This window comes from Protomyctophum bolini (assembly GCF_963924005.1).
Source record: "Protomyctophum bolini genome assembly, chromosome: 18".
NCBI classification, from domain to species: Eukaryota; Metazoa; Chordata; class Actinopteri; order Myctophiformes; family Myctophidae; genus Protomyctophum; species Protomyctophum bolini.
Window position 1 is genome coordinate 16,241,660 of NC_137879.1, and position 22,077 is coordinate 16,263,736.

The 22,077-nt window shown below is 42.9% G+C and overlaps 1 protein-coding gene across 1 annotated transcript in view; it reads right to left on the minus strand.

Moving 5' to 3' along the window:
- Nucleotides 1-22,077, minus strand: part of LOC308333176 (protocadherin-15-like) — a 199,704-nt gene that overhangs the window by 19,823 nt on the left and 157,804 nt on the right. Inside the window, exons 28-35 of the mRNA XM_080789372.1 lie at nucleotides 19,728-19,837; nucleotides 18,869-19,009; nucleotides 17,597-17,724; nucleotides 9,827-10,057; nucleotides 9,283-9,371; nucleotides 7,618-7,794; nucleotides 6,615-6,833; nucleotides 4,052-4,162 (exon numbers count right to left, since the gene is read on the minus strand). Coding sequence (XP_080645498.1) covers nucleotides 4,052-4,162; nucleotides 6,615-6,833; nucleotides 7,618-7,794; nucleotides 9,283-9,371; nucleotides 9,827-10,057; nucleotides 17,597-17,724; nucleotides 18,869-19,009; nucleotides 19,728-19,837 — 1,206 coding nt within the window. The remainder of the gene's footprint in view (nucleotides 1-4,051; nucleotides 4,163-6,614; nucleotides 6,834-7,617; nucleotides 7,795-9,282; nucleotides 9,372-9,826; nucleotides 10,058-17,596; nucleotides 17,725-18,868; nucleotides 19,010-19,727; nucleotides 19,838-22,077) is intronic.

Below are 22,077 nucleotides of genomic sequence, written 5' to 3' on the forward strand. Positions count from 1 at the left end.
GCATGCGTCTCCTCTCATGCCCTTGGTTTCCTGTCTCTCTAGTCTACACTAACCTTTCTGAGATCGAACATACAAAATAAATAAATAAATATGTATACTACTGTAGGTTGTTCTTATTGTGGATAAAGTAGAGATATACACCCTAATCACAGATTGTAGGGAATCACATCCCCAGGCAGCCAGTCACCATATTCTATTTACTGGACAAGTTTTCATAATCCACCGGTTGCACAGTTTTGATACCCTTCTCGTTATGACAACTTAGCAGATAGATAAAGGAATAATTTTGAAAGGGAAAAGTGGGGGAAAGATAACAGGTTAGTTGAAAACGAAGGCAAACCTAAAGAGGCAACGAGGGTAGTTTAGTATTCGTCCTAAACAGACTCTCTCTCGTAAGCTTATAAGGACTCAGTTGATGAGGTTCATGAGTGAAAACATAGACAGATTCGACACCATGCCATGTTATCTGCTGATGCACAACATCCCAGCTGGAACACTGAAGTCCAGCCAGTGGCGTTGGGGTGTAGAGGTGTTGTGGCAACATCTACTCCCAGACTGCTTGGAGACCGCAGAGGCCAGAGCCAGAGTTTGGCCATTCAGCAAGCAGCCGGTGGCTCTGGATGAAGAGGCAAGACTCCTGCTGTGGCCCAAAGTATTAGGCCAGGATAACACAAGGGGATGTTTCTGGGCTGCCAGAATTCACGGTTGAGCCCTCTAGAAGGATATGAGGATGCCATGCATAATCTAATGAGATGTCTGCCACTCTCAACAACAAGGCAACAAGCTCAGTATTTGCAGAAAAGCCTAAAAGATCAAAGGCTACACTACTGCTGATGCGTCCCAAAAATGACAACCCATGCAGGCTCCCTTATTGCGTCTACCAGCTACAAAGACAACTCTCTTGTAAGTGATTGCACAAAGGATATTGATATCTTAAACAGTATAGTATCTTATACAGTGCATTCACCAATGCAATGCAATGAAATGAAAAAATATATATAGGCTATTCCCATGAACCATAGACAACAAACATGTGTGCGACACTGTTGTGATAGACTGTTGTATATAAAGTTATATTTGTGTCAATTTGTTGATATAAAAAAAGAATATACTGTATATATATACTCGATTATTTGATTAACAGAAAAGGTAGATAGAATAATATAGTTATAGTCCTAGTGCCTTCAATGCACTGGATCTGGCTGGCTGATGTTATAGTGTTGGGCTATATGAAGTAAGTAGCCTTGCCGAGCCATGAGGCCCATAGGGCAGGAGCCTATCTCCTGTTTCTGTAGCGTGAGGCAGCTTGATGTACAAGTACACCCCCTGGACATGACGCTAGTATGTCGCAGGGATTTACCCCCAATCCAACCCTTGATGCTGAGTGTCAAGCAGGGAGGCATTGGGTCCCATTTTTACAGTCTTTGGTATGACCCGGCCGGGGATTGAACCCCAACCTCCCAGTCTCAGGGCAGACACTCTAACCACAAGGCCACTGAGCTGGGCTATATGAACTCACGTACAAACACCCATGAGACACATTTTGACATGTTTGTAAATCAACAGCCTTAATCTCAGCTAAAGACAAAGTAATCTCTGATTATTTAATTGATTGACTAATTAATCTAAGTTAAAGCCCAATACAATCGAGAGAGCACCCAAAGGTCATAGAGAAATCCCTTTCTAAACTCAGCCATGTCAGCAGTTAAAATTCAATCAATTCAGTTGTATGTGCAGGGCACGCGCGCGCGCGCGCGCACACACACACACACACACACACACACACACACACACACACACACACACACACACACACACACACACACACACACACACACACACACACACACACACACACACACACACACACACACACACACACACACACACACACACACACACACACACACACACACACACACACACACACACACACACACACACACACACACACACACGCGCGCACACACGGTAACCCTACTGAGTGTAATTATCAAAGCGCTCAGCAGCTTATCGATGGAAATAATTATGGCCCGGGGCATTCTTTATAAATTAGTAGCTGTATTTATTTTAATCATCTCATATCCAAGTTCATTTCCACACCCATTCTTCACAGGATTGTTCTGGCTGGCTAAAGAGTCCACTATCTCACACTCACATGGACACAACCACGCGTATGCACACCTGGACATCCCATTCAATCATTAGCAGAGAGTTCCTTTTTTACATATGAATTGTCATCGTGTTAATGGAGTGGGTGGCATATTGGTGGTGGACGGGCAGTGCTGATAAGAGTTCCATTCCACTTCTTGGTGTGCTGTGGAAGGACTATAACTATACTGAAATGTGCTTCGTTTAAAGTGTGTATGTTAACAGTTTCAGATATGAGTTCAGTTAAATCAGTGCACCCGCTTAGATTTACTATTAAACTCTTGTTGAACCAAGGCATACCAAATAATTGGAAATTGGCATATGGCTATGTCAAAACAGAGCATCTGCTCGAGTACACAGAGAAATGCAATGTACAGTAAGCTGGGCAAATTGATGTGCATGAAACTAGAAAAGCTAAAGTTAATAAAAGTATGATGAAAAGCATAATTTGCTCTGTGATAAATTATATACACCATTAGTTCTTTATTTCTAAAAAGCAGTACTGTGGGGAGGTTTGCTGGTAGATCAACCAGTTACTGTAGCACTCTTAAATTATTTTAAAAGGTTTTTTTATGTAAATAATTTGAATGTGCATTGTACAATTTCATAGCTCTTTGAATGGAAAGGTTTTGTAAGACTGTTTAGTTGAAGCTAAATCAAATACATTCAAGTTCAATTATTATTATTATTCAAGTTCAATTTATTTAACTGCAGAATCCCTAATTGCTCCTGATGTGCTGGTTGGTGCCTTGCATGGCTTCTGCGACGCGACCATTGGTGTATGAATGTGTGTGTGAATGGGTGAATGTAATGCACAATCTATGTAAAGCACCTTGGATAAATGCGCTATATAAATGCACCATTTACCATTTAGACTTGGGTTTAATGTGTGTTATATATTGCTGCATATCTTGCTTGCTGTGATTATGTATTGTTTTATCTGCCCGGCTACAAGCCCAATGTCCCCTTAGGGAACCTACAGACTGAAATGAACATTAAACTGCACCAATGCTGAATATTTTGATGTGGGGACTTGGGTGGATCGTCGTTCCTTATTTCCATGCAGCAAAGTAGAAATACTTGAAACAACAGCAGCAGGAAAATGAGCGGACGCAATAAGAATGCAGGGCTTTACCCGCAGCTTTCGATGCCAATCAGTGATCAGAGCTGGGGTTTTTGTGGAGTTGTGTATCAGAGTGTGACTCGTTAAAGCATGTACAGACATCAGTCCACTTTACATAATGTGCCACTGTCTCAGGAGAGTGATGCTAGTTGTTTTGAGAAACAGAGGTGGCAAGTGATTGGTCTAATCCAATGATTCTCAAACTCCTATAACTCAGAGTTACAGACTTTAAGGGTCCATTTGGAACACCCTCAAGTAATCCTGAGAACCAATCAACTTTGAGAACCACTGGTCTAATTATCTGGTCAGTGGGCGAGGGAGCGGTGAAATCCAGATACACTTCAAAAACGCTATTCCAAACTCTGAATCAGTCCACAAAGTTGGACTGAAGAATATTTTCGAGCTGATTTAGTTGATAAATTGGCAGCTGCCTTCAGCTGACAGCTGATGGTTTCAAAGATCTATAAAGAGCTACAGGCTGCAGCACACTGAAAGTCTGCATGATTTAAGATGGAATGTATAAATAGTGTATGAAGTTAATTTAATTAGACTGTTTCGTTCAGTAGCAGTTTGTTCTTTGCATCAGTGCTGTTGCGAATTACTGTATTTGTATAAAGCTGTATTAATGAAGGAGTTGCCATGTCTCTTCCTCCAACCCTTCAGTCATCACACTATGTCATTTATCTTGAACACAGCCTCGCGAATCTCGCTAATGTACTGTATGCTCCAAAAGACGGTTGAAGCTTTGACCAAAAGTATGTGCATTTTTCCACTTACATGGCGTTGTCTCCTAGCTCCTCGTAGAGGTTGTTGGCGGTGCCTCCTCCAGGTTTGCCTGTTGGAAGAGCCATTTGGATACGGGCCGTTTTGGCACACTCTTCCTGTCGCCTGAATCAACAAAGAAGACATGATGAACATGGGTTGTGAGGTTAAACAGTCAAGCACTTTATCAGTAAAGAGGCAAAGATGAGGGCAAAGGGGACTAGCTGTCCTGTAATTGAAATGTCACATGGTGGTGCCCACAGTCAGCTGCTGCTGAGGCATTTGAAATCCATGCCTGCTCTAGTACAGTAGTATGCAATCTGATTCGTCTGGATTATAATATTAAACTACTAATATTATACAACATTTTCCAGTCAGTATTTATTATTGCAAACCCAAGCACAGTTCAAAGGTAAATTTATTTACTTCCATACAATTGAGTCCATGCCCCAAAATGGGTCCCAACCCACTGTTTGAACTGCACATTGCTCTGCCACTGAGCTGTGATGGATAACTGAGCCCAGGCAGAACCTGGGTGGTATGATGCAGCTTCCATTTCCTCAATATTGATCCAACAGTGCATGCTTCTCACTGGGATGGATGTCCAAACACTCCACATTCACAGTCTGAAGCTACTTACACACTGGGCTAGGGCATTGACTGTGGCGGGCAAACTTGGCAAAGCCTAGGACTTGAGTCAAAGTATAGAAACTCCTGGTCAAATATCACTCAACTAGCAGTGAGTGAAATGTGAAAGCTGATTAGAGAAATATGTCCCTTTTATTTTGCTTTTGAGTATTCAAAAGTATAAATTAAGTACATTGACTTTGTTATATCAATGCAGTGCTGTATTAAAAAGATCAAAAATAGGGACATTATATAATAATTTGTAATTAAAAAAACAGTACTCACTCTTTGAACCTGGTGGCGATGGGATGAGACGAACACATCAGTTGAGAAAGAGACAGAGACACAGACAGAGACAGAGACAGAGACACAGACAGACAGACAGACAGACAGATCAGATTAATCATTCATATACATACATCATCACCAACACAGACAGCACTGTACTTTCAGGCTGCTCATTGCTCATTGAAATTCCAAATCAAAGTCTGTTGCTCTAGTCTACATTATAATCATTCACAGGATGCAGCTGTGAGCCTGTGGAGTCGGTGATAATTACCTCCCCTCATCATCTTCCCTTGCATTAACTATCCTCCCCTCCTGAATGTGCACGGCTCCTCTCTTCCACCTCATCTTCACCCACCTCTTGTTCCCTTGCTTCTTCATTTATTATGTTCACTCACTTCCTCTTGTACCCCCCTCTCCTCTCCTGTACCTCTCAGGCAGATGAGTCTCTCTCTCTCTTTTCTTCTTTTAAAGTGTGTTTGCAGGAGCCGGGAGCATGTGCATGCACGCACGCATGCACGAGCGCGCGCGCGTGTGTATGTTTGTGTTTGGGAGACAGCTGAAATGAATGGGCTCTCATGATGCTGCACTAAACAAACTAATAAGACTCGGCACAGTGGGATCTGATGTCACACTGAATCAACAGGAGAAATTATGGGATTATAGGTCCTAGCAAGTAGTGTGTACACACTGCACGGCTTTCAATCTTTGTGCATAAAGGTCAATTCCACCTTGTCAGACTATGTGAACTGTACTACATATACCTGTCATACCATATTAAGAAACTGTGACCTACGTTTGCTGACTCATGCCACAGCAAGGTTTTACCTCCAGAAAACAAAACAAACAAATGAAAGGAAGAAAATGTTGACCCGGTCTATGCTTGTCAGAAGAGAATCACATACCTCAGGCAGGCAAATCTCCAAAGGGAGCTGGTGATATCCCCAGAACTGTTTGCACATGGACTAGCATGTAGTCATTGATTCTGCACTTTAACACATTCTGTACAATTGCAATAGTCATTTTTTTCTTGGAAAGTTTTAGAGGTTGTCTACTGGTTTTCTGTTTAGTTTATGCATGGTTCTACACAGCATCATTTTCACAAAGACAGAAGGAGCGAGTGCTTTCTCCGGCAGCAGCAATGAGACGTGGCGCTGCCGGGGGGAGGGGCGGCACCTGCCGGGGGAGGTGGGGGAATTATGTCACTTCACTGCCACTCCATTCCGCGGCCGCCAGTCCAGACACCGCAAATGCCGGTAACAGCCGCGGCGCTGCCGGGGAAGGTGGGGGGATTCTGACACTCCACTGCCGCGGCAGTGTGTTGGTCTGACATGCGTTGCGTCGTGCTTGCGGTTAGGGTCAGGGGTAGGGTGTCGGACTGATGCCACCGAGAAACACTGCCGCCTGCCGCGGCACTGGCTCTCCCTCGACAAAGAGTTTAAAATAGAGTTGGTACAACGTATGTTCAGGAGGAAGTTAATTGTTACTGTGTGAATATTGATGAATCTATCCAATTGTCTACGTCTACATAACGTTCTGTTGTTCACTGTCAAATTAAACATTTTGCATTACTTTACCCCACGTGGAAGTAAAGTATAAATCAGGCATTAGTCAGTCTGTATTTCTCTCTCCCCCATCTGTGTCTGTGTTTGAGACCAGGCCTTACTGTCTGTAAGTGATGATGACTATGAGTATAGCAGGAACACAGCAGACAATGATGATGACTGCCAGGGCCAGCAGCGCTCCTTCCGTGTAGCCCACGGTCTGAGCGGCCTTCTTCACGCTCGTCACCACGTCGGGGGTCCGGATCTCCAGGATGCGGCCCCCAGGCGGGAGATGAGGCTGGAGCTCCTTGTTGATGTCCAGGAGTTTGCCGTCGAGGAATCTGTGGACGGATACAGTAAACACAGCACTGCCACTTCCTGTTTGTGTTGGAATGAATTTGGTTGACAGCCATGCGTAACTGTACCAGTGTGTGTGCGTGTGTTTAAGACAGTCAACCAATGAGTCAGACGCTCTGGCAGCTCATTTCTAACCAGGTAGTCATTTTGTCAGCCAACCTGTCTGTCTGGAGCGGAAGCAAAACAAACCATATCCACAAGCTTGGTCATGTTTCATGTTACACACACGCAGACTTAGACTATATGGCAATATATCAACATCTGTCGTCTTATTCGTAAAGCCCAATTCCATTTTGTCTTTACAGTCGCGCAAATTTATTCTAATATAAATAGAAATCATCTAAGCATATATTGCTTGTTGCTTAGCAGAAAAGAAAATACAAAAAGAAAATGTAAAGATATTTTAAAACGAAAATGGCAGCTTCCTTACTCAGCTCATGGGGGCTATAGTTCCAGACTCTATAGGCCTATAGCATTCGGAGATTGTGGAATAGTTGTCTGGATATGCGAGACTATGGCATGACCATAAATGGTCATGCCTGGGGTGACCAACCAACCAATTGCAGGTTTTCATAGTAAATGCGACCGGTGATCGCAAAAACTGTGCTAGAAGAAGGCACATGGATAAACAACGTTTGTAATGTCCACCCACCCACTAGGCAATTTTAATATATGATTTAGTGTAGCAGGGAAAAGTATAGAGCCCTGGGGGACCCCGGTCAGCTAAGTACTGTATGGTTTAGGAGGTTATTAACTCAGGCTGCTTACTTGTATAGCTCCTTTATTGATATAGCTCTGTTGGTCAGTGGGTCAATGGCGTAAACCATCAGGTCCGACTTGGAATAGTCTTCCTGCTCATAACCTTCACCATGACGATGGGGCCCAATGCTCTCCACCACGACCTTGGCCCCCGGTATCTGGTCCTGGACATGACGCTCCAAAATGCTGAGAGAGAGAGAGAGAGAGAGAGAGCACTAAAGTGTGAAAGAGGATGTAATAGATTCTTCTGAAAAAGAAAGCTCTTGACAGATGGGTGCGCACTTCCATTTTAACCACAGCACGCACGCACACACACACACACACACACACACACACACACACACACACACACACACACACACACACACACACACACACACACACACACACACACACACACACACACACACACACACACACACACACACACACACACACACACACACACACACACACACACACACACACACACACACACACACACACACACACACACACACACACACACACACACACACACACACAAATACATACTGTAGATGTTCTAGCTTGGCAGTCAGACAGACAGACAGACAGACAGACACCCTACTGTGCAACATTGATTCCTGTCCTCCAGAAACACCTGCTCACAGCGGGAACCGTCTTACTGAATGTGACTGTGAGTGTATATGTAAGCGTATGTGCGTGTGTCTCTGTGTGTGTGTGTGTGTGTGTGTGTGTGTGTGTGTGTGTGTGTGTGCACACGGAGGTGTTCTATGGTAAGTGGTATAAACCATCACTATAAGCGCATGAGGAAAAAAGGATCAAAGCAGAAACGAATCAGGCCTCTGGCAGACTGCTTGTCAACTGGTACAGGAAAAAACATTGGAGTAAGCTTAGGTGAGTCTGAAAAACATCTCATACCCACGTATTGTTAAGCCCTACTGCACTGTATATCCTGTATTTTTTCATAGAACGAATAGAAGATCTGCAAGCTTATGTTTTGGACAACTGAAAACACAAGAACTGAGAAAATAATTAAAGTAAATTGGGGTGATAGCTAAGAGCGGTTAGGGCGCGTGCCACTTCTTATAATGTTGCCCATATGGCCGGTCCTGATTAGTTTGCCCAGAATAGAGATGCCAAGATTCATGTACTGTAGTTAAACAAATCTTCTAGAAAGACTAAAAGCCCCAACGAGCAACACCTATTGTTCCTTTCACCCAACCAGATATTTAGCTTGAAGTTGTGGCACTATAGTAAAGGCCATGGGTACACAAAGATCTGTAGGGTCGGTTCATCGTGCAATTAGATTATGAGATATCTTGTGTACAGTGTTTGAATTTTGACCTGAGCATGGTGCTACAGTAATGGTCATGGGGGCACTCAAAAGATTATGTTAAGATAATATCTTAACATATCTCAATGTTTGTTTGGGTGGACAAACGGACAGACAGATGGATGGACATCATCATTCTTAGAGAGCCTGGCCCTCCTCTAGTGGGGCTAAAATGGAACTGGGTTTGTTGCAATCATGTGTCTGACACAGTAAGTGGTTGGATATTGCCTGGTTCCAAATCCAATATGACTTTAAAAAAGTGTGCGTTGAGTTGCAGAACAGTACAATTAGTGGCTCCTGTAGGCACTGAGCTGTGTTGTGTGTGGATCTACAGTATGGCCAATCAGAAGTTTTACCTCAGCAGCTGGTCCTTGTTCTTATCTACAACAGTGGGAGGGACGTTTGATACGATCACCTGCATGTCCAGCTGGTTCACCACCGACACCTGCGAAAGAAAGAGAAATTCAGATGCAAATGTTTATAAGGTATTTGAATTTATATCACAAAAAGGAAAAAACTAAAAGACAAAATACATAGCAATGTGTTGTGATACAACATATACCCAAACACGTGGAAAAAAGGAAAACCAGAAAATCAATTCCACTTGTTTCCAGTTCAGCTTTATAAATGTCTTGAACCGACAGCCACTAGAGCAGTGTGCTAGAATTGCTTTGAGATAACATCAAATGCCATTGTTTTATCACTTGTATGAGAAACAAGAATGCTAAGCCCAGATACAAGATAAAATGACCTGTCAAGATAAATGTTTTTCTAAAATTGAAAAATGTGGCACAACGCAACGCATTGAAGCAAGTCAAATGAGGTGCAGTGTAGTTACTTGGAAAGGAAAATGGTGCACATCCGAGCTCACGCATCTTAGTTACAATCTGCTTTACTCACCACTATCTCTGCCTTGCTGCTGTGTCCCTGCCCGTAGTTGTCTGTAGCGACGACCTCAAACTTAAAATATGACCTCCTCATGTTGCGGTACATGATGGCGGTCTTCACCACCCCACTGTATGGCTCAATGACAAAGCCGTCTTTGCCGTCTTTACCGTCTTTGCCGGCAGGGGGACGGATGATGAGTCGGTACAACATGGAACTGTAGTTCCCAGTGTCCTTGTCCAGCGCCTGATGAGACATGATGAATAGACAGCAGAGACAAAAAGAAATGCATTGTAAAAACTAGAGACAGAGACAGAGGTACAATTGAGTGAAAGAGTGAGAGAAACCTAGAGGGTAAACAGTGGCATCGTCATTAGAATGGCATTATCATCAGTGATCACCATTCTCATTTAGTTTAATCGTTGCGCTCATAATGACAGGATATCATCATTATCCTCATCATCATCATCATTACAACCACTGCTTTCATGATTGTCTCCCCCCCGATGAAAACTATTGGCAGCACTGCAGTGTGCAAATATACCCTACGGCAAACGTTTGGCCCATTTTGGAAATTCGCGTTCCCATTGTGGGAATTCAGATACATCCGACAGTATCAATCATCTTCTCCTCCATCTTGTGATGTTTGTACACTACTGGACTGTACTGGTTTTAGCTGAGCAACTACATGTAAGCACCCCATTTGATCAGAGAAGCACTGACAGAGCAGTACATGGTAAATGTACTGATTTTCATCAGAGGATTGGGAACAAAGACCACTGTGGCTCCTATATTATTGTCAATGTCACTTGCTTTCTGGGATGTTTGACCCCAGGAGAGGAGTTACGTCTTATAATGAATTGTAGTACTCAGAGACGACAGTAAGAGGTGTAGTGGTGCTTTAAGCTGCACATGGCTTATATACATGCATTCTGTCAGGCTAACTGTCTAGCTGTGTTGTCTACCTCATTCTCTCACTCACTCACTCTCTCACTCTCTCACACACGCACGCACTCTCTCACGCACGCACACACACACGCACACACACAAACAGTCTGGGAGACATTGATTCAATGCCAGTTCTTTACGAGAAGGGCTGGCAGTAGTGGTGCTCTAAGCTGCACATGGCCTATATTCATGCATTCTGTCAGGCTAACTGTCTAGCTGTGTTGTCTACCTCATTCTCTTTCACACTCTCACACTCTCACACTCTCACTCTTACACTCTCCCTCACTCTCCCTCACGCACGCACGCACGCACACACACACACACACAGTCTGGGAGACATTGATTCAATGCCAGTTCTTTACGAGAAGGGCTGGCAGTATAGACTAAACATCTAGCTTTGAGACGCCCCGCACATTAAAAGCAAAGACTGCGACAGGGAGGAGGAAAAGTAATCCCCACACTGAATACTATCGCCATTATCCTCCATTAGAGATCGTATTAATGCAATATAGATTCAACATACTCAACCCTGCACACATTCTAAATATGCCCCCGAAATATTGTACTGAGCAAATGTACTGTTACCACCTTCAAAAATAATGATAACTAGAAAGAGGCAATTCTGGGAAATTGCAAAGTGTGATTGCCTACATCGCACCCGTCGAAAATGGAATCGCTTTTGGCTCCGCGTTGATGAAGCCACCCTCGACACGCGATTCAGATTTGGGATGGATCGGACATTCCGTGCGTGAGTTGGGGCGTTTTTCGTGAAGTAGGCCCCTCCCACTAACTTCGGAAGAGGATTACGGCCAAACGATACAGAAGATCTAAATTCTGACTGTGCTGTTTTAATCGGATAGGTCCGGAGATCATGTGTAGCGATTTTTGTGAGATTTGGACAAAATCTGTAGGTGGAGGAGCAAAAAGTGTGTTTTGAACAAAATTCAAAATGGCGGGAAATCTATCTAGACGCAAATGGGGAGATGCGTCATGACCCAAGGAATCCAGGGGAAAATATTTTTGATTTTACGACCTACGGTTCAAGAGTTATACCCCAAAACGTAAAGTTGGCTGTTATAGCGCCACCATGAGGCCGACCGGTATACTTCTAAGGTAATTCATTTTAGTAATTATTATGAATCTCTCCTCCAAGTCTTGTAAGTATAGCCCTTACGGTCTCAGAGGAAAAAATACTTAAAAGTGAGTTTTTGCATTTTCCCATTTTCCCATGTCTATGTGGAAATTCTAATTAATTCATATCAATTAAATTATCCAACAAATGTCTTAGCAAAATACAAGCACACGATTCCCGATGTAGCCCGTCAAAAAAAAACTGTGGGAGGAGTAGCACGTCAAAATAAACAGAGCAGTAAAACAATAGTATGATTGCCCTCAGGGCAATCACACTAAAAAAATAAACAGAGCAGTAAAACAATAGTATGATTGCCCTCAGGGCAATCACACTAATTACCCAGCAAGCACGGTCAGGACGAACCTGGACGAATTAGTGACATCTCGATTGACAGAATATCACCTGATTTCAACCAACATAGATTTCACCCACTAAGACGGACGTCCCTGGATGAATCAGAGAGAGACTGATCGAGGCCAGATCAACTTAAGTCATATCATAACTAGTCAGATCTGGCCCAGAATAAGCTATATTATTTAAACTAGTGAAGACGTCCTGGAAATGATGTAAAGATCATCCCCATATGGGCTGTGATCTGGACTAGTCATGAACGTCACCGGAGTCACTGGAGGACGTCATCATAACGTTATCATGACGTTATTTGGCTTGCTGGGTATAGTCTTTTGTTGTCTCCACATCAGGGATCCACATCAAGGAAGGAAGGAAGGTGACAGGCAAAATGTAGCAGCTATAATAGATCTGGGTCTTTGACAGCCCCAGCCTTGTTAAAGGTGTTTGATAAGATTAGCACAATCAATACATGCAGAAATACACACTGCATTGCAGGAATACCAGCCGCAACATGGCGTAAGTGTGAATAGAACATATATTGCATGGTGAATTGACAGCATTTGAGTGCAGAAAACTTGGCATGCACTCCAATTGGGAGTGTGGGATCTTTCAAATAGCACGATGAATATTAAAGTCCCTGTCACCGGTCCTTAAGATAATAAGAATGACTATTTATATTTTTGGAAAACAAAGCGCAAGTCACTACAGCACTTTAGAGCTCTTTAATCTCGGTTAACGTTCCCAAAAGATTAAATGTTTCTTTCCCCCCAAACAAACCTTGCAGCAAATAATTGATTTATAAGACAAAATAAAAGCAAGAAGAAGAAGAAAAGTCAAAAAGGAGCAAGGAAGCAAGTATGGAGGAAAGAACAGAACAAGTGAGGTAGGAGATAAGGAATCCGATATGAAAATGAATAAATGACTGTATGTCTAGGTCTATTATTTGTCAAAAGTGACAGAAACACAAAACAATTGAAGAACACCAGACAATGTGTGTAGAGAGAACACAATTATGAGAGGATGCCATCCAGTCTGTATAGCTCTGTTATCTGCCATGGAACATGTAGACAAAGACATTCACTCACAATGCACACACTCACAATGCACACAAACGCAGGCACGCATGGATGAGCGAGCATCATTTGTGGAATGTACTTAATCTGTCTGTCTGTCTGTGTCTGTCTGTGTCTGTCAGTTATAATTAACTGTTATTTAATAAGGCAAAAACGGTTCTAACCGTTTGATCTTTCAGCCGGGGACCTAGAAAAACCAGCCAATGAATGGGCTCTTTGAAACATGCTATTGGGTCAGGTGGGGACCATATAGATAGAAGCTAGCCAATTCCACTTTATTTGGAGAACAAAGACTGATAATAGCTAGACTTGTCTCCGGGTCTAGCTGGATACCATAGTCGTACATTGTTGTGGGTTTGTCTCCCAGCAGTACTTGTAATATACACTATATAGGCTCCAGTAAGGCCTGCCACTAATCCAACATCCGGGGAATCTCTCCCCGGAGTCTCTTTTCGTCCTCCCCGTCGCAGTTCTGTGGACCTCTAATATTATCCCCCAACTGACTGCCGAGTGTGACCGTGGATCAGGCCTCTTCATGGAGCCCACCAGAAGTGTGACCCTGACCCGGCCTCACAGAGCTCGACCTGGACCAGATGTGGACCAGACCCCTCCACGGAGCCCACCTGCCTATTTCTCTGTCTTTTTTCTCTCTCTGTCTATCTCTCTCCCTCTACCCCCCCCGACACGGTCGAGGCAGATGGCCGCCCACCCTAGAGTCGGGATCTGCCTGACGTTTTTTGTTACCATTGTCGCAATATTGCTTGCTCTGGGTGGATCTTTGTTGGTTGTAAAGTGTCTTGAGACAACTTGTTGTGATTTGACACTATAATAAAATTTAATTGAATAATAAATGGTGAAAATAAAGTTAAATAAAAGCCAATGCGCCTTTTTAGCCTAACAGCGGCAGCTGTACGGATTCTGAGTGTCAAATTTGTGAATCTATCAATCCACCAGAGACAGTGGAGAGAGTGAGAGAGAAATAGGGAGGGAGAGAGATAATCCCACTAGTTAATCTGATTACCTGCTGGATTTTTGGATTAGCTCCATTTGGAGAAACCAGCCTACAAGCAGTCAAAACCCAAAGTGTGCACATGAACTGATATGAACTCACTGAAGAATTAGCTTGTAGAGTACTGCACGCCACCACAATATCATTACTGTGTGCTGTGGAAATGAAAATAAACTTTTGAGAAGCTATTGAGTCTTTTAACTCGTTTTTCCACAGCAAACCTACTCTCAAAAACAGTGATGTCAGTACTCCCACATTTAAATGACAGTTCTAATATACGCCTTATCAGACGACGTCACACTGATAAGCACCGCAGTCCGGCAGCTCAAGAACCCCACCTCTCATAAAATGCAATGGAAAAGTTCTAACTGCACTCACATGTAAAAAAAAAAATGCCCCATCAAACTTTCAGATGCTGTTTTTCTCCCAGTGTGGAGGAAGAATGATTTGGATTTTTATTGTGATCTCTTACTCTTGCAATATATAATCAATTGGTTTCTGTTGTGTGTGAACAATAATAGCAATTCAAAGCAGTTGTCCTCAAAGCCACACCTACTGTACATTCACTGTCGTAAGAACGGCAGGTGCGCTCACGATCACAGCAGCAGAGCCCGTTTGTGCACGGCTGCATGCGCACCTGCAGCCCATCAAGTATAATTTATGCTTTGTCCCACGATGGTGTTGCGCATGCAGACCTCTACGCTCAGTCGCATCCGCGATGCGATGTGAGCTTGTATATCAGCTGTGCTTTGCGTGCAATGCTGTTGCGCAATGAAGTATAAATGTCTCCTAGGGTGCATCTCACTAGCAAACACACAAGAGGAGGTTGAATCGACTGACAGCGCTCCCCAAAACAACAGGTTGGAGATCTGTTAGGAATTGATTACATGAAACAGTCACCCGTGGGACCACTCTCAATGTTTGTAAACAAATATTTGTTCTATTAGTTGTGTTCAGTTCTCAAAGTGAGGTCCAGGGAACTCCAGGGGCCATTGAGGGGTTCCAGAGGTCCCCAGCATAAGAACAGTTTAATCAGTTAAGCCGTATTGTATTTTTTGGCTATTTGAAAATATCAGATAATTATTACACAAGCTCATGAACTATTGCATCACAACACGCTGTTAGCTTGTAGATTTGATATTTTCAAAACATGTAGACAAATCATGACAAGTCTTCTCTTATGGGGGTTCCTGGCACAAACTCTTTTCAGATGGAAGTCCGTGGCCAAAATTAATATAGCAGAAACATTGTATCTGAATTTCAACTTTTAATGTTTTCCGTAAATGAATGGATATACTTAATACTTCATCATATGACAGTGTTGTACAAGTAAGACTCAGCTGTATGTCGACTGTGTGTTCTGTGTGCTTTTGACCAAATAACTTATATACATCCATTTGAACACAGGTTATTTTCCCATTCCTTCCACCCGACATCAATTTGGGGGTTCTTGACATGAAATCTTTTGAGAAAAACTTAACTATAATGACCAATTATTGAAATACACCCACTTTTCTTAACACCCGTGCTACTGACAATGTAGCTGAGATGAGGTGAGTTCCGTTAGTCTGCCAAGCTTCTATCTAGCCAATTATAAGACACAAAGATGAAAATACTAGAGGGAGGCTCAGTTAGAGGGAATAGATACGGACTGTTTTGTCTGCAGAGCATATACGAGCTGGTATACAGTACATGCATAATGCATTAGCACCAGTCATACTGATTGGATCACTTGCCTTTTGCTTACTAACGGCCAGATGTCACAGCCACGGTATCTTCCAGAATCCACAGTATCTCCAGTATCTTCCCTTGTGTTTCTGTGTTCCCCTCTATGTCTGTGTCACTTGTGTTGGTTTGTCTGTAATGTATGCGTCTGTGTGTGCCTCTATGTACGTGTGTCTTGCCACTCACTCGCCTGGATCGTGCACACCTGTCTTCAATGAGCACATCACCTCCCTCAGCCAACACACCTGCCATCCATCAGCTCATAACCTCTTCTGCATATTGACGCCGGCTCTTGTTGTTTCAGCTTCAGTGGTCGGGACTCGTAACACGCTTCAGACCTCCATAGTTCAGTTATCAGTACTTCGTGTTTTGATTCCAAGGCTGTTGCCGACTGTTATTGCCATTGTGCTCAGGTTCCGGGCGCCCGGCCGGCCGCTAACCTGCTTACCTGCCAATCAGCCTGCCATTTCAGCCTGTCCAGACCATTCACCATCACTCATCAACTCCCTGCTGTCCTCTACAATGAACCATTGCTACACACTTAAACGAACAATAGATTATGTCAGAGAGAAACACCAACCCAACCTCCCTGTCCAAAATGAAAATGTGTTGATAAAATGCGCACAAAAACCTTTGACAAAAACTCTGGGTTACTTTAGTTTATTAAGCGAATCGAGCAAGAGAATCGCCTTTAAAAACCAAATATATTTCCATGATAAGAGTTTTATGATTGGATTTCATCCTGCACTGGATGTTTCCATTTACAGCCGTGCGGTGTTCCCCTGAAAGGCCACCGAAGTAGTGCTGAAAACTCCAGTGATGTCATTGGGGTACAATCCATGAATGTGAAAGCTACTGTAGCACCCTCTTTAACTGCTATCCACGGCGGCTGTGACATTGTCCTTGTTTGCCGTGTTGAGAATATTTGAACCATGATGATAATGGTGCCCATAGAACACTTGGACAGGCAAGGTCAGAACTTGGATGAGAATAATTCATGTAGGAACATCAATAAAAAATCACACCCATGTGAAGTGAGGGCTGCTCTTAGCATCATACATCATCTCATTCTGGCCAATCACAATTTGCATCCTCAGTTTTTCATCTTCACTTTTCTGTCCTCACTTTTTATCCTCAATACGTACTTTGCTCAGCCAATTAAATCATCGCTATGCGGTGCTCAGCCAATCAAATCATTGCTATTATTCACACAAAGCTGGGCATCGCCCCTCAAAAAGGCCAACATAGACATAGCTTATTTTCTGTAAACATATCATTATGTATGATAAATATTGGCGACTATAACGGAAATATTCAACATCTGCCTTTAAGGAAAGTAAACAGCTATTTTGTTGTTGTTTTGCTCGCCTCTTCTCACCAAATTATAGCCTATTAAGACGTAAGGATGTGGTTAAATTATCCATAGGAGCATGATCCAGTGTGCAGACTTTATTTTGTATTTGGACGTAGGTATCGCTTGGATGTGCATATGCCTTTTATTTACAAACTCAAGGAACTCAAGTATTCATTTGTGTATATTTATTTACCTGTACTTGCAGAACTGGGGTGAATGTTTTGGAATCTTCTGCAACTCCACCTAAGTACAGTGGTTTGGTGAAGACTGGTGGGTGGTCGTTTTCATCACGAACATCAATCATCAACTTGGCTGTGTTGGCTAAGGGAGACAAAAATGCACGCACGTGCGCACGTGCACGCGCGCACACACACACACACACACACACACACACACACACACACACACACACACACACACACACACACACACACACACACACACACACACAACAAGATGATAGAACACTATCACTATAAGGCACTTGGGGCCACTGTATTTTAACTACGGTAGTATAGTTTGGGTCCCAGGCAAACGTCTAATTTCTTTTTTGGATCACGAGCTAAAACATTTGTAAAACATTACTTCAAAAGCATTGTGTCATGTAGACATAGCAAATAATAACTAAAGTTAAAGTTAAAAATAAAGTTTGTTCATAGAATCAAAACCACATTAGCTGCCCATTAGGGAAAAGCAAAAAAAACAAGCTGAGACAAACTACTGCTTATCATTCAGTATTTTCCTCCCAGAGCGGAAATATCACTGAAGAGTGAATACGTGTTGAAGTCAAATTGATTTACGATGTGCTTGAAATTCATGCTGAAAATATTTGGCGTGATAATTGGCAAAGAATCAATTTTGTGCCATTTTTAATCACTGCGGAAGTGCACACATTCTCCTAAATGAACGCATGGGGTGAACAGCATAATTAAAGAAGAAAGCAGAGGCGTCGAGAGATGAAGGAAATGAAAGGAAAGGAAGCTGGCCTGTTATGAGAGGAAGAAAAAACGGAAGGAAGGAAAGAGAGAGAAAGAGAGGGAAGTAGAAGAGGAAAAGATATCTGGAACAAACAAACAGAGAATGTATTTGTTCCAAATGTGAAAGAAAGGAGGAAGAAACTAATTAGAGAAACAATGACTTCATTTATAATTTCTGATAGAGCCTTGATGAGTCGCTCTCGCCCAGTGTTGGGGAACGTTACTTTTAAAAGTATTCTGTTATCTTACAGGATTACCGTCATTAAGAAAAGTAACTCGTTAGATTATTTTTGCGTCACCGACAATTAACACTTCTGATGCCCAGGATGTCCACACACGTCTTATCAAATAAAACCACAGGGTGCTACAGACGGACGAGAGGGATCGGAAAAGAAAAGAGACAAAAGAAAGAGAGAAAGACAGTAGAAGAAGGAGAAGAAGAAGAAGAAGAAGAAGAAGAAGAGATAGAAAGGGTCATTCAGACTTACTCTTGGAAGGTGCACGGAGGTTGGAGGACACCACTCCCATGGAGTCTGCCTCCACTTTCAAAACGTAGCTGCTGTTGGTCTCATAGTCCAGCAGCTTGGCTGTGTAAATCACTCCAGTAGTGTTGTTCAATATGAACACACCTGGACGGACAGAGAGAGAGAGAGAGAGAGAGAGAGAGAGAGAGAGAGAGAGAGAGAGAGAGAGAGAGAGAGAGAGAGAGAATAAGAGTAAGACACACAAACCTTTAAGACTTTTATGAACAGTTAATTCTATTGCCCATAATACATTTTTGATAGATCAAGAAAGGTTTGGGCAAGTCATACTCCCACAGTATCCTATAACAATTGTCAGTTCATTAGTAATGCCCTCCCCTTCGTAACTTCACCATGGTGGGAAGTTGGGGAAACTTCTCAAAATCTAATAGCATGAGAACACTTAATCAGCAACAGTTTCAGCAACAGTGCTGAAACGAGTACCGCAATTAACTGAAACTATAGGTGAGACAGGCTTGTTTTCTGTGCTGTTAGAACGCATTGCTTTCTGTGCCATACAGCGTCTACTCTATCTATACCAAGCACTTCATAATTATGTTGTGGTCATTGTAATGGTCAGCAAGCAACTATCCACAGCCAGTTTGGGTTATGCAGAGGTCCAATAATGACGTTTCTAAATCAATGTTACTAACGGGTGAGATTGTTAACATTTGTTTCCACAGGACGAAGTTGGGTAATGAATGAACACTTATAGTGTCTATAAGTATTCTCTTGTTGATGGTTATTTTCTGCCATAACTACGTTCCACCATCCATATGTTTGGCATGTCATATATGGGAGAAAATGATCAAAAATGCATAGTCACCTCTCTCGTTGCCGTCCACAATAGAGTAGATGATAGTTTGATTGACAGCTGCAGCCATGATGGATCCTACTTTTGTTCCAACTGGAGCCTTCTCACTTACTGGAGGGAACCTGTGAATGAATGAATGAATGAGAATGAATGAATGAATGAACAAACGAACAAATGAATGAATGTATCAGTCAATACATTTGTTAATCAAATTAAGGATGAAACATTTTAGCTTCATTAGACAATACAATGTAGAGAGAGCAAAGACAGGACAGAAAAAGAGTTTATGTGTTTTATGCTTGCTTCTTAGAAAATAGACAATACATTATAGAATGAAATTAACTGTTGTTTTTTAAATTGCAGAATGACAAACCTGTCTAAATATTCCATCTGCTGCAACAAGTAATCTTCACCAAATAGTGGAATTAAGCCATACCCACAGACTTAAAATCTGCCAAGCCTCTTATCTCCATGTCAAATGACATGTGGTGCTACACGCTTATATTAAATCAATAAAGAAAGATCATATCATTGTCAACGATAAAACCAATCTTTCTGCATTACAGCATTGGCTTTGTATTTGCTCAGTAAATAGACTCGCAGCAATGAGTGTACGTCTGCTATAGCCTCGGGAATCCAGCCTTCATCTGCCTTTGCAATGCATATACAGTAGGGCGTGTGAGGACCCCCATACCAGCAGAATGTCCATGCTTGCAGAACATACCATTCACTACTATCAACAACCTATAAAACTAATAAACACCATCAAAAGTCATCCTTGTCCAAGCTCCCTGACCAGAGCCCTGTGGTGGGCATATGCGTCATACACATCATCATACCCAGAAGTAATGCGTAAACGCCTACTGAGTGGCAAAAAACTACTTTCTGGCCTTGACCGAACAGAAAAGTCCTATCTGATTGCATTAAACGATGTTAAACATCGTTAAACTCACTTATCCACTCACTTTGCCACTCGATTTTCCATTTACTTTATGCATGCGCATACCCTCTATTGCCCCAGGCAGATTAAGTCAGGCACCTCTCAATTGTGGGAGGACGTACTTCACAGCCGAAATGGTGACAGCCAACCAGTTTTATCTGGAACCAGGCTATAACCAACTAGGGCCCAGAATTCAAATATGGGACATTCCGTGAAAAAAAATTCTAACACTGAGACGAGACTAATATCCACGCAATGATATTAGTATCACTACGTGAGGCTACGTCTGCTACATCACTCCTGCCTGGATATTTCTGTGTGCCTTGCCCTCGCTCGTCACTGCTGCTGTGAATTTGTCCTTCGGAACCCAATAACCCTGACAGATTCCCCACAAATCTGGCAACTCTCACATTTTCAACAGATTTCACCTCATTAAATAAACCCAGTTGAGTCATTAAGCCAACCGTCACAGCTGGCTAAACATTATAACATGGGCTACTGACTGGCAAAGTTATTATAACATGATAGATGGCCCTGGGACACATAGTGAGTATACAGTACAGTAATACTGTGTGTGTGTGTGTGTGTGTGTGTGTGTGTGTGTGTGTGTGTGTGCGTGCGTGCGTGCGTGCGTGCGTGCGTGCGTGCGTGCGTGCGTGCGTGCGTGCGTGCGTGCGTGCGTGCGTGCGTGCGTGCGTGCGTGCGTGCGTGCGTGCGTGCATACTTGCGTGCGTGCGTGCGTACTTGCGTGCGTGCGTGCGTGCGTGCGTACTTGCGTGCGTGCGTGCGTGCGTGCGCGTGACTGCGGGGTGGGCACACATTTTTCATCACCACCTCCTGTACCCCAGAATATTCCCCATGGTGCCTTTGACTTGGCCGTGTGCTCCAACGAAAACAATTAGACTGTGAGCTCTACCTCCTATAGGGTAGTCAGAACGCCTGTTCAGCAGGGAGTGGTACTGGGAGAGGTTCTCGGTTCAATCCCTGGCTCAGTGTCAAAGTGTCCTTGAGCAAGACACGTACAGTATAAACCCTAACCGCTCCCAATGAGCAGGTTGAAGCCTTGCATGATTTCCTCTGCCGCCAGGGTGTGGGAATGGGTTGAATCTAATGCACTTTGTAAAGCTCTTTGGATAAAAGTGCTATAAAAATGCATCATTTATCATACCATTTCATCTCACCTGCTCCATGTATTGCGCAATTGAGTGGAGAAGGATACTGCAGGTTAATTTAAGTACCTAACGTTAGCTATTTTAACACACTTTACCTACTGCATTTTGAAGGTGTCTACAGATGAACGCTAATGACAACTTGTTTCTAATGCTTTTCACTAAGGAATGCAGAAGTTTTACCTGGTTGTTTTTACAAATGAGCTGAAGGCTGAATAATTGAATTATTTATTTCTTGACTGCAAGAATTGAA